This window comes from Triturus cristatus, chromosome 1_2 (assembly GCF_964204655.1).
Source record: "Triturus cristatus chromosome 1_2, aTriCri1.1, whole genome shotgun sequence".
Lineage (NCBI taxonomy): Eukaryota > Metazoa > Chordata > Amphibia > Caudata > Salamandridae > Triturus > Triturus cristatus.
In genome coordinates this window covers 154,548,024-154,560,758 of record NC_140580.1, presented here as the reverse complement: position 1 = coordinate 154,560,758, position 12,735 = coordinate 154,548,024, and the positions used below count along the sequence as shown (strand labels likewise).

Genomic DNA, 12,735 nt, shown 5'->3' with positions numbered 1-12,735 from the left:
AAATCAAATGACACAAATAGGTTTATCTCATGTAATTTGCAGTCATTAGGACAAAATACTGTTAAGCCCATTCCAGGTTTAACTGTAACACCAAACGCTATGGAACAAAAGAGATTTCAACCCAGTGGTGTTGTCACTTGCAAAGTTGCATGGTTTCGAGGCATGCTAAACCAAGGTAAAAATAAGGAACCTCAACACTGTAAATAAGGCTTTAATCTCAAACATTAACACAGTAGTACTTGAAATACATCATTAATGGCCTGCACTGTCAGAAAGACTCACTTTGCCTAGATGCTCTAGTTTGTTCCAAGCTAAAGAACTCATATTTCAATTTCACAGCACAGAGGCTTTGCTTTCCTAGTTGGTGCTCAACTTTCTTTGGTTCTTATATGTTCAAATATGTAATTGGCTGCAAAGTCTAGTTGGGCACTTAGTAGAATGCTGGAAAGGTATGCCTATGCTGAATTGCATATGAGGAGAAAGCTAACCAGACAAAATGTCATCCAGCTCACATGGAGAAAAAGTGAAAAGAATCTAGGCTCCCCTAAAGCTGTTAATGAATGGCTTGAATTTGTCCAATTTCAAAATGCCTTGGGATCTCCTCCCAGCTTCTCATAAAGAGACACCCCGAAACTGTGTCTTATGACTTAAGACACATTTTCTTACCACTAGCTAAATGGATGTGAATTTACGGTTGACAAGAAGACCATGAGAAAGCGCTTCCTGGGTAGACCCTGAACTTCCATGAAGAAGTGGAAGACCTAATTAGGCTTCAAGGATAATGAGTAGGAAGGAGTGTTGCTACCAAGGGGTACATTCATTATTCCTCCACTGATGTCAAATACCAGTTTATTATGTGCATCACTAACAGCAAATTTCTGTGTACTATTTGGCTCCAGATGATGAATGTTCAAACTAGTAGGGAGAGGGGCCAATAAATGGCACTGGCCTTTAGCCAGTAAATTGCACTTCACAATATAAATTGTGGAGATGACCCAACTTCTACGCATAACGAGAGGGGAGCTCTGAGGTCTTACACCAAACCAGGAATTAGAGGAAGCTAGATAGCATTCTATAAATTACTGAGAATGTTGTTACTGTTTTTGTGAATGTGGTTAATGTGTACAACTTGACAGAAGTACCATTCTGTAAGGCAAATAAATATCGCAGAATATCAGTTCATTGCTTATCTGTCTTTTCTAATTTGATAAACATGTAATATCTAAGTTAACTGTGGAGGTGTTGCAAGCTCCGTAAAAAAATCTTCCACTTAATCTCTGCTGGCTATTGGGGCTGTGGCACCAATACAGGTCAGGGGCACTGGAAAGAAATGTGGATTCAGCATTTACAACACGAAGGCAATGGAATATTTCAGTCCCTCACTCAGTGCACAGTTCTAGTCAGGGTTCCAAAATCTACCCACAGTGCAAGTACATGGGTACAAACACAAATTGTACCTTCAAATCGAACAGCATTAGTATGCATTGTGTTAAAAATAGCTTCCTCTGTTCAATCCTCGAACATACCAATAATGGCTTCCAGGAGGAACACGTGCAGGACCCCGTTGCTGTAGAAATTGAGTTCGAAGACAGCTGGAATAGTAAGGCTTGGGGAGATGAAGAACTCATTGTTCTGGCTGGTGTTGGTAATATTCACGGAGTTCCCCAACAAGTGAATAGCATGCATGACCACATCTTCAGAATTTCCTGAAAATCCCAGATCAAAGTCACGGGCCAAAACCTCCTCCTTCATGGAAAAGAAGTCCTCCACCAATGTGGACAAATCTACTCCCTGCACAAAGAAAGACACAAACGAATCACGCAAAAATGTCTGCTTTCAATCAATCATCAACATTGATGTACATGTTGCATACCACAAAGTGAATTCCCATCTGGCCTATGAATAATCAGTGTTATTTATAGTTCATGTTTTTAAATCAAGCCACATCTTTAAAGCATTAGGTCTATACTTAACTATGCAACCCGAAAACTTCCCACTAAAGCAAACTGTTCTACGCATGCATTCTGATTGCACTTTAAACACCTTACGTCATTATAAAAACTAAAATAAATTAAAACTATCAATCATCTAACTTACAAATACATGCGCAGCAACCCCCAAATTAAGCTGTCACCTCACAACATATACAAAAGCAATGTCAGGCTCAAAAGTATTTTAGATCTATCCAAAATGACAATGACATGCAAGACAGTCTGCACCGATTCCATTCACCCATTTGATGTCACCATCAAACCATGTTGCATTCTTTCACCACACTATTACAATGTATTATTTATCCACAAAGAGGAAAATAACAAATTAATAGGAGTCGTGGAACTGAACACACAAAGTATGGATAGGGGAGAAAGCTGTTGTTGGAAGAAACAGTTGTGCATTAACCACATGCCTTAAAAGGGCTGTGAATCTTAATACTAACAATACCATTTATCTATGTCTTCATTTTATGATACATAATGCAACTTTATGATAACAAGCTACTTGATTTTCCTTGGAAGGATGTAAGGTTTAGTATATGATGTGTTTTTCTACCAGGTCCTAGAGGGAAACAGAAGCCTGTACGCAAAGCAAACCCGTGTCCTTTGGTTAAAGAGAGAGTAGTACTGATGACTGCATGGTTATCATACATGCCATGCAACATACATCTTTACATGTAATTGTGGGACAACAAGAATGAAGAAGGATCAAAGATTCTGGAGGTACACCACGTGAGATCAAGTAGGATGAAGCGTGCCGCATGCAGCCGCTTATTGTGGGTCAAGAAGCTCAATTATTTTCTAAGAAAGTTCACAAAAAGTAAAGGTGGGAGGGTTAAGAAGGCTGTCAATTGGTGGCTTTATTGACAAGGAGATAGAAGAAGAGAGGGGGGAAATGAGAAATGCAGGCATAAAACTCAAGGGTGAGAGACATGCCTATCGTGAAGAGAATCAAACTGGTCAGAATAGAATACCAATAAGGTACTGAATCTGTGTGCTGGGATGAGGTTGGGAGGAGAAGGGATGAGGCTGGGAGGGCAATACATGAGGCTGGGAGGGGAAGAGATGGGGAAGGTCGGCAGGGATCATTATGTGAATCAAATAAACAGTTGTTCAACAGTGAGATGAGAGGAGGCTACGGAGTGGAGATGTAGGAGGGTAGGGTATAGATTTTACTAGCTGAATTGTATAAATTAGAATATTATATAGAATTTGAAGGGGTAATACATAATTAAGATGATGTGAGAAATGGGTGCTTTTTGCAAAAGATAAGACAAATCTGCATTAGAAGGAGGGCTAGTTCAGAGGAGCACACTATGGAATTCAGAGGAAAGGAATGTACGAGTTCAAGCATTAGAAGATCCTTAGAGCATATTTGGGCCTAACTAGTGGTGAAGGATTACGCTTCTATAAAGAGATGGTATTTCAAGAGTACAGACTTCAGCTCCTTACATTATATAAAATTAGGAAAGGCACACTTCGAAGAGCTGAGCGAAGACTGTTGCAGATTCTCTTGGAGCATTCAAAGAGGGATTTTCTGAGGGTCAGGTCTTTTTTTGAAGGTGGGGATGTCTAGAAGTAGTTCTTTGCTGTGCAGTTTACCAGGGATTTTAAGATTACGTACTACTGAGTGGGCCTTGCATGTGGGACAGGTTATTTGGAAGATGGAACAAGTATCAATTGGGGGCAAACTTGACGAGATTAATTCTGAAGTAATTGACAAGCTACTTACCTTCGATAACGCCTTATCTGTTAGGAGACATGATCTAGCCACAGATTCCTTAACTTTGAATTTCCCAGGCATCAGACTGGATCCAATGCGGGGAGGATGGGTGGGTCAGTAAGGAATCTATAGCTAGATCATGTCTCTACCAGATAAGGCGTTACCAAAGGTAAGTAACTTATCCATCTGAAAGAGACCTCTAGTCGCAGATTCCTTAACTTTGAATAGATAGCAAAGCAATACCATCCCTGGTGGAGGGCTGCCGACACTAAACTAAAAATCCTGCAGGACAGAATGGGCGAAGTGCCCATCCCTGTGGACATGAGTGTCCAGGCAGTAATGTTTGGTGAACGTCTGCAGAGACGTCCACATCGCTGCCTGGCAGATGTCCAAGACTGGAACTCCACGTGCTAGAGCAGTGGTTGCAGCTTGAGCTCTGGTGGAAAGAGGTCTTAAGTCTTCAGGAGGCTGCTTTTTCACTAAAGCATAGCAGATCTTGATGCAGAGAATGACCTATCGAGAGATGGTCCATTTCTGCACCGCCCGACCTTTCGTCACACCAACATACCCAACGAAGAGTTGGTTGTCCACACAGAAATCTTTAGTGCAGTCAAGGTAGAACAGCAATGCTCTTTTAGGATCCAGATGATGGAGTTGCTCCTCTTCCTTAGAGGGATGCTGAAAAAGTGGGCAAGGTGACTGACTGTCCCACATGAAAAGGTGTCACCACTTTCGGAAGGGTGATGCTTCCGAAAGTGTCACCCTTGTATGAAGGTGTCTGAAAGTACACCAATTTGTCAGGGAATATTGTCAAGAAGGGGGCTATGACAACAGAGCCTGCAGTTCACTCACCCTCCTGGCAGATGCGATGGCTACTAAATTGGCTGTTTAATGGTGAGGAGCCAGAGGGGACAATTGCTCAGGGGCTCGGAAGGAGCACACATGAGGAAGGTGAGAACCAAATTAAGGTCCCACTGAGGCATAATGAAGGGGGAAGATGGAAACATATGTACAAGACCTTTTAGGCATCTATTCACAATAAGGAGGGTTGGTCTGGCAGCCTAAGGAACGCATACAAAGCAGACAAATACCCTTTCAGGGTGCCCTGAGCAGAGTACTGCTGGGCAAGGGTCAAATATAAAGTACAACTTCAGAAAGGGAAGCTGAAAGAGGGTCAATAGTCTATTGTGTACAACAGAACACAAATTTCTTCCACCGGCAGGCGTATACAGGCCTCCATGGAGGGACGCCTGGCTGCCAGACTAACATTGCACACTTTGGGAGGAAGGTAAAAAGCTGTCAATTGCTGCCACTTAATCTCCACGCAAGAAGGCGTAGAGTTGACAAGTTCGGGTGAAGAACCCTCCCCTACTGCTGCGACAGAAAATCCTTCCAATGGGGCAGCCTGATCTATGTCTTAATGCTCATTTGCAGGAGCTTTGCATACCAAACTCTCCATGCCCAATCCGAAGCCACAAGGATAACTTTGACCCAGACGTTCCTGATCGTGACAACTCTGGGCAGGAGTGGTGAGGGCGGAAAGGCGTACAGGGGCCTGAACTCCACTCAAGATGAAGAGTCTCAGAGCAAGAGCTGCCTTGGAAACTCCAGCGTGCAAAACTTCTGACATTGCATGTTCTGGGCGGAGGCAAACCGATCTAACCAAGGCTCTCCTCACGGATGAAAGAGACCTTTCTCCACCTTCAGATGGAGACAACATTTGTGATCCGCTAGGCATCAACGGCTAAGTTTGTCCGCCTTGGAGCTCAGAGAACCTGTCGGGTGTTGAACCACCAGGGATATGGCCTGCTGTTCCAGCCATTTCCAGAGACGTAAGGCCTCTTAACAAAGAGTCCACAACACCACCCCGCCCTGTTTGTTGCAGTATCACATGGCAGTGGTGTTGTCCGTGAACGCCTGCACTGGCCTTCCTTTGATGGAGAGTGAAAAGCTTTCAATGCCAGTTGGATTGCACGAAGATCCAGCAAGTAGGTATGGAGTCCGGATTCCGCCAGAGACCAGAGTCCTCTGATCTCCACCTCTCCCGTCCCATCCCAGGAGCGACACATCTGTCACTAATGTGAGATATGGTTGGGGAAGGGAGAGAGGTCTGCCTCTGAATCAATCGCGGTTCGTCAGCCACCACTGCAGGTCTTGTGCAGTTCCCTTCGAGATCTTGAACATGTCTGAAAGATTACTCTGATGCTGCGCCCATGGGAACTTCAGGACCCGCTGCAGAGCCTGCATATGCCATCTGACATGTGTCACTAGCAGAATGCAGGAGGCCATGAGGCCATGAGGCCCAGCAGCCTCGGAGCCATTCTCAATGAAATCCAGGATAGAGGTTGAAATATCAATATCATAGTCTGAATATCCTAGACTCTCAGCTCAGGTGGATACGCCCAAAACTGACTGTGTCCAGAACTGCTCCGATGAAACGAAGCATCTGAGAGGGAGTCAAGTTTGACTTCGGCACGATGACAATGAACCGCAGTGAATGCAGGTAGTTCGCCATAGTCTGGTAGTGAGAGACAACAGCCTGGGGCAAGCCTGCCTTCAAAAGCCAGTCATCAAGATAGGGGAAGACTGACACTCTTGTCTGCGCAGATGAGTTGCGACCACCGCTATCACCTTGGTTAACAGCTGAGGGGCGCTAGCAAGGCCAAAGGGGTGTGAAAACTCAAAATGCTTGTGGCCCACCATAAACTTCAGGTAGCGCTTATGGGCAGGCAGCACAGCAATGTGGAAATAGGCATCCTGCAAATTCTATGCTACCATCCAGTCTCCCAGGTCCAGGGCATACAGGACCTGAGCTTGTATGAGCATTCTGAATTTGTCCTTTCGGAGGAAGTAGTTGAGCGCTCGAAGGTCAAGGATAGGACGAAGGGCCTTGTCCTTTTCACGGACCAGAAAGTAGCGGAATAGCAACCACAGCCTACTTCTGGCGCCAGAAACCTCTCTATGGCTCCCTTGGCCACGAGAGTCACGATTTCCTAGCGGCGTACAATTAGATGATCATCAATCAGCCAGTCCTAGGATGGAGGCATGGAGAGAGGGGTGGGCTCAAAGGGGAGGGTGTAGCTCCTTCAGAATATCGGTTGATGCAGTAACGGCTCCAGGTCGTCAGAAATCCCAATGTGGCTGGCACCCTTGGTGGGGTGAAGGGGGGGTGAAATGGTCGCAATGAAGTGAAGCCCTCTCTGACACATCGGGACAGGAAGGCGCAGATGTGGGGCAAGCCTCCCAAAAATGAGATGTATGGCCTGATAAAATTCTCTAAGTAGGGTGGGGGTCGTTCTGGCTCCAGGGAAATCAGAGAAATCCGGAGCCAGCGCAGGTTCTACAGAAAAAGGCCTTAAACACCGAGAAGCACACTTAGACTTCTTGTGTTTTTTGTGCCTCGTACCTGAATGCCTCGACAATGTCGAGTGGTACGAAGAGGATTTAGGACTCCTGGAGTGGTGCCTAGCCGCCTTCTCGACTGGGACCATGACAGGGCCGCAAGCCACTTTAGGGACCGCTCTGTCAAAGACTTCGTGGTCGCGCTCTAGACACCAGAGACAAACCAAATGCGGATCCATCACCAGCGTGGTGCGGTGACAGGTGCCGCACGGCTTGAACCCTGAAGTATTTCTAGTCATGGAACCTACACACCAAAATGTGTTGACAAAAGTAGAAATAAATCCTGTCAAAAAGTGACAGAGGACAGCTCTCTTCACGGATCAATACTTGACTTGCGCGGAAAGAAAAGAACGGACGTCAGCGCACCGAGGGGGCGCCTACTTAGGCGACGTGGACATCAATTCCATCGCGGATGACACCACAAAGTCACGCGGACCCGACCAACACCTCCTACCAGCAAGCAGGGGTATTGCTAGAAGAAAAATCTTCCTGATCTAGTTTGATGCCTGGGAAATTCAAAGGTAAGGAATCTGCGGCTAGATGGTTCTATCAGATATAACTGAAACAAGAACTATGCGCCTTAGACAAAAAATGCTTTTGCATGGAGGAAGTTTTTCATTGCTGTCACTTGTCTTTTCAAGAGACCTGCCAGGAAATAAATTCCATCCTGCCTTTTCCTTGGTTAACACATTCTGCAACAGTTCAGGACTATCTGAACTATCAACTGCAAACGAAAGGGGAATCAACATTGCAGCCAACGTGTTATATTATAATAGTTATCATTATGATGAGCCACATATCGGATAAATGCCACAAATGAAGAGTCAAATGGCACGATTTACAAAGAAGCAGCACATCTCCACACTTAAAATTAGTAATAAAACTGGTGCAGATTTCTTGCTTTTTGAATGTAAAACACTAGCAGTAAAAGGCCCGGAAAGCTGTGTTAGTCGTAGGATGATAGGTGTCCTAGTTAAAAATAGGCACTGAAGTAAAAGGCCCCCCTGCTGTACAACTGCGCATCCATTTCCATAAAAAAAACAAAAACAGAAAAAAACACGAGGTTCAGAGGTGTCCAACCATAGAAGGATTTACTCCACTCTTTGCTGCAGCACATCTCAAACCATTCCCAGGGTGCAAGATGGGGGTTTGTGAATGTCCCCAACCTCAGAGGTTTGTGGGCGCTCACAAATTGCATGGCAAACAATTTGAATCATCCCCGTTGTAGGAAGCTGGCTCTGCATATACTTTACCAAAGTATGGTATAGCGTGCACAGAGTCCAGGGAGTACACAGAGGTATAGCAGAAGATAAATTAGGTAAGTACTAACAGCTCTCTTCATGGTGCAGTGGGCAAGCAGTTCTGCTTATCCACAGGGTGTGTTAGGCATTTATTGTATTCACTCACTCAAGGAGAGATTGCACATACTCAAAGAGAAAATCCAGACCAATTGGGTAAGTATAAAAAAGGTATACTTGTATTTATTTCTAGAAACAAGCAGGACTTGGCACAGGTAGGTAAAATATACTTTCAATTGTAAACCTTTACATAGAAATGCAATTGGGAATGGATCTGCAGTTATTACAGGTTGGTATAGTTTCAAAAAGCAGTTTAGATTACACAGTAATTACTTTTAGGATACTATTAGATAACTTTCTGATTACATTGAGTACTGGGGATGGTATGCCTAGATACCACACCTAGGGATATAGTAAAGCCAAGAAAAGTCTTAATTTCCGTGAATTGTGAGAATGCACGGTTTAAGTAAGACTTTACTTGGCTTTATACTTACTGTTTTCCCCATACAAAAAAGTTCAACACTTACAACATTTTAGGCTAAAAATCTCATAACATGGGTCACTATGGGAGAAGGATAATGTTACTTACCCAGTAAGCATCTGTTCTTGGCATGTAGAGTGTAGATTCACATGCTTTGCATAGTCTTGCCATCTAGTGTTGGGTCCGGATATTTTCAAGTTGTCTTTGTTCGAAGAAGTCTTTCCAGTCACAAGGTAGGTGACTCCTCCTTTCGGTGATGGTGCGCATGGGCATTGACTCCATTGTTAGATTGTTTTCCCGCAGAGGGTGAGAATGGAGTTAGTATGTGTAGAATAGAGATGTCCATGCATATGAATGTAAATTAAGAACTACAACAACTACAGGAGACCGGGGAGGTGGGTGGGCGCCTGTGAATCTACAGCTCCACATGCCAAGAACAGATGCTTATTGGGTAAGTAACATTATCTGTTCGAGGCATGTGAGCTGTAGATCACATGCTTTGTATAGACCACATAGCAGTAAACTCCCAAATCGTTGGCTAACCTGCAGCAGTTGCAGTTGTTTGAAGTAGAGTTTTAAGGACTGATTGACCTACATTTGCCTGTTGTCTTGCTAATACATCTACACAATAGTGTTAGGTGAATGTGTGCGGTGTAGACCATGTTGCTGTAAGCTAAGGGAATATTTCCCAAGAAGGCCACAGTAGCCCCTATTTTGCGAGTAGACTGCACTCTAGGGGGCACTTACAAAGTTCTCTTTGGTTTAACCTAACATGTTTGGATACATTTTACAATCCATCTCGCAATACCGGACTTAGATTTAGGATTTCCCTTGTGAGGTGGAGAAAAAGCAACAAATAGTTGCTTTGTTTTCCTAACATCTTTAGTTCTTTCTATGTAGTCAAGTATAGCATGTCTAACATCAAGTGTGTGTAGGGCTCATTCTGCTACAGAATCAGGTTGAGGAAAGAACACAGGTAACAACTGATTGATTGATACGAAAAGCAGAAACTACTTTAGGGAGAAATTTAGGATTGGTGCGAAGAACCACTCTATCTTTGTGAAGTTGAAATAAAGGCTCTTGTATAGTTAATGCCTGAAGTTTACCAACTCTCCTTAGTGAGGTTACTGCTATGAGGAAAGCAACTTTCCATGATAGGAACTGTAACTGACATTTGTGCATTGGTTCAAAAGGTCGACCCATTAGCCTTGTAAGGACTATGTATAAGTTCCACTCTGGAGCAGATGGAATTCTTGGTGGTAACACCCTTTTCAATCCTTCCATGAAGGCTTTAATCACTGGTACTTTGAACAGAGATAAGTGCGGTCTATTTTGCAAGTATGCAGCTACAGCTGTTAGATGTAAACAAATGGATGTGTAAGCTAGTCCACATTGATGTAAATGCAACAGATAACAAATTATGTTCTGTACAGAAGCATCAAGTGGATTGATATTGTTGTTGTTACAATAGACAACAACCTGTTTCCATTTTGCTGCATAACATGCTCTAGTAGTAGTTCTTCTAGCCTCTTTGGGAATATTCATACAGACTGGTGGCAGCTGTAAATAACCAAACTATGACTTCAGAAGCCAAATCAATAGGTTGAGTTCTCTGGGATTTGGATGTCTGACTTCTCCATGGCTCTGAGTGAGGAGACAGGGTGTGAGATGTAGCTTTTGATGTGGAACCGGGTGGTGTACCAAGGTTGACAAGCCCGTGTGGGGGGTAACTAAGATCAGTGTGAGGGACGTTTGTCTGAGCTTCCTAACCAGTAATGGAATTAGTGGGAGGAAAAGCGTAAGCAAATATCTCCGAGCAATTCATCCATAGAGCATTGCCCTTGGATGCTGGGTGTGGAAACCTGGATGCAAAGCTTGGGCATCTTGCATTGTGTACTGTGGCAAACAGATCTATCTGTGGAAAACACAATTTTTGGGGGTGAAGTTCCTACTCGTGTACTTACTGCCTGTGTCTGCTGAGCAGGTCTGTAATCCAATTGTCTACTCCTGGAAGGTGTTCTGCAAGGAGATAGATTTTGATGTGAATCACCCAATTCCGAATGCTTTGTGCAAGGTGTGACAGTTGAAGAGAGTCCCTCCCTGTTTCTGTAGGTAGTACATTGCTGTCATGTTGTTTGTGCAAACTAAGAAAGTCTTACCTACAAGTTGGGTGAGAAAAGCTTTGAGTGCTAGAAACACTGCTAGAAGTTCCAGGTAGTTGCTGTGGAGACGTTTGTGATTGTCGGACCAGAGTCCCTGTACTGTGTAATGTTGAAGACGGGCACCCAAACCGGTTAACGATGCGTCTGTTGTCAGTATAGTCTGTGGAAGCGGGTCTATGAAAGGCCGCCCTTTTGCTAAGTTTTGAGGGTTCCACCACTGCAGAGAGCGATGAGTGCGGCTGTCCACCAACACTAAATCGGTTAATAGTCCCTGTGACTGATTCCACTGACTCACTAGACATTCTTGCAGAGGATGCATGTGAAGCCTTGCATGAGGTACGATTGCAATGCAGGATGCCATAATTCCCAGCAGTTGTATGAAGACTCCAGCTGGTAATGATTGGTTGGGTTGGAATTGTAATAGTGTGGCATGAATAGTGTTGAGGGAAGCTTCCAGAGAAGATTGCACATGTGCCGGACACAGGTGAGACTTTTGTGCATTTATTGTAAAACCTAACTGGTGAAACAGTTGCACTGTTGTCTGAGTGTGTAGAATACAGTTCTGGTAAGTGCCCACTTTGACAAGCCAGTCGTCCAGGTAAGGGAAGACAATTATACGTTGTCTGCTGAGATGAGCAGCTACTACTGCAAGACATTTGGTGAACACTCTGGGGGCTGGGTTAACCAAGGTCTAAGTTGGTACTCGAGTTGCACCACCAGCAACACAGGACGGCTGGGTGCAGGGGCCAATGTTAGTCAATGGAGCCCTTTGGTTAGGGACTGCTAAAGAGCAGGCCGCACGGGTGTGGGAGCAGAGCTCCTGGGGTTAAGACCAGCACTGCCAGGGCCAACTATCAGCAAAGGAGCTGCACCACCAGCGGCACAGCAGTGGCCTGGTGCAGAGTGCCCAGGCAACATCGGGGATCCAGTTGATATCGATGGAGATCTTCGGTTTGGAAAAGAGATTGCAGGCTTGGGCAGGGAGACTTCCTGAAGGCGAACACAGAGGTAAGCTGGGATCTTGTGGGATGCATGGACACCATCGGTGGGGCCACCCATGGCTGTGTGGCTTCAGGTGCAGGGGTGTCCTGGCGTCTAATTCTTCTGACCGCCTACGGCTGAGGTCGAGCTCCTCAGAGTCTTCTTGCCGCATTCGGTCGTGGTCAGGGGAGCCCTTCAGTTGAGACTGAAGGTGTCATCTTGAAGCTTGAGGAAGGTCTGGGGTCAGCAGTTCCTAAGTAAAGCTCACCAAGGAGACTTCCTCGGGGTATTGGGCCACTCGAACTCGGTCCGTGGCGGCTGAGTGCAGAACCGCGGGACCGCCTCGATCCAGGTTCTGGTCTTGAGAAGTCTTTGGTTGAGCAAATCTGTTACTCACTGGTAGACAGAGTTTGTAAGATGGTTGCAGAGCAGGCCCTCCAGGCTCCGGAGGGGTTTCTGGTTGCTGGACACACCGGTCTCTTTGAGGTAGGCAGGCCGGAGTCGGGACAGGCTGGTAGGGCTGGGGCCAAAGCAGTAGGTGTCCTCTTCCTGGGTCATCACAGCTCTTCAGTCCTCCTTTCTTCCTCGAATCTGAGGAGGAAGGGTTCAGGCTTGCCCCTAAATGCTGGAATTAGGGGCAGTAAAAGGGGTGTGCAGGTCGGTACCAATGGGTACTCCCTTGGGGTGGGTACAC

The 12,735-nt window shown here is 45.2% G+C and overlaps 1 protein-coding gene across 3 annotated transcripts in view; it reads right to left on the bottom strand.

Moving 5' to 3' along the window:
* GPAM (glycerol-3-phosphate acyltransferase, mitochondrial) overlaps positions 1-12,735 on the bottom strand; it is a 225,049-nt gene that overhangs the window by 36,804 nt on the left and 175,510 nt on the right. For all 3 annotated transcript variants that reach the window (XM_085603412.1, XM_085603411.1, XM_085603415.1), the window contains exon 15: positions 1,527-1,791. In XM_085603412.1, the coding sequence (XP_085459538.1) occupies positions 1,527-1,791 (265 nt within the window). The remainder of the gene's footprint in view (positions 1-1,526; positions 1,792-12,735) is intronic.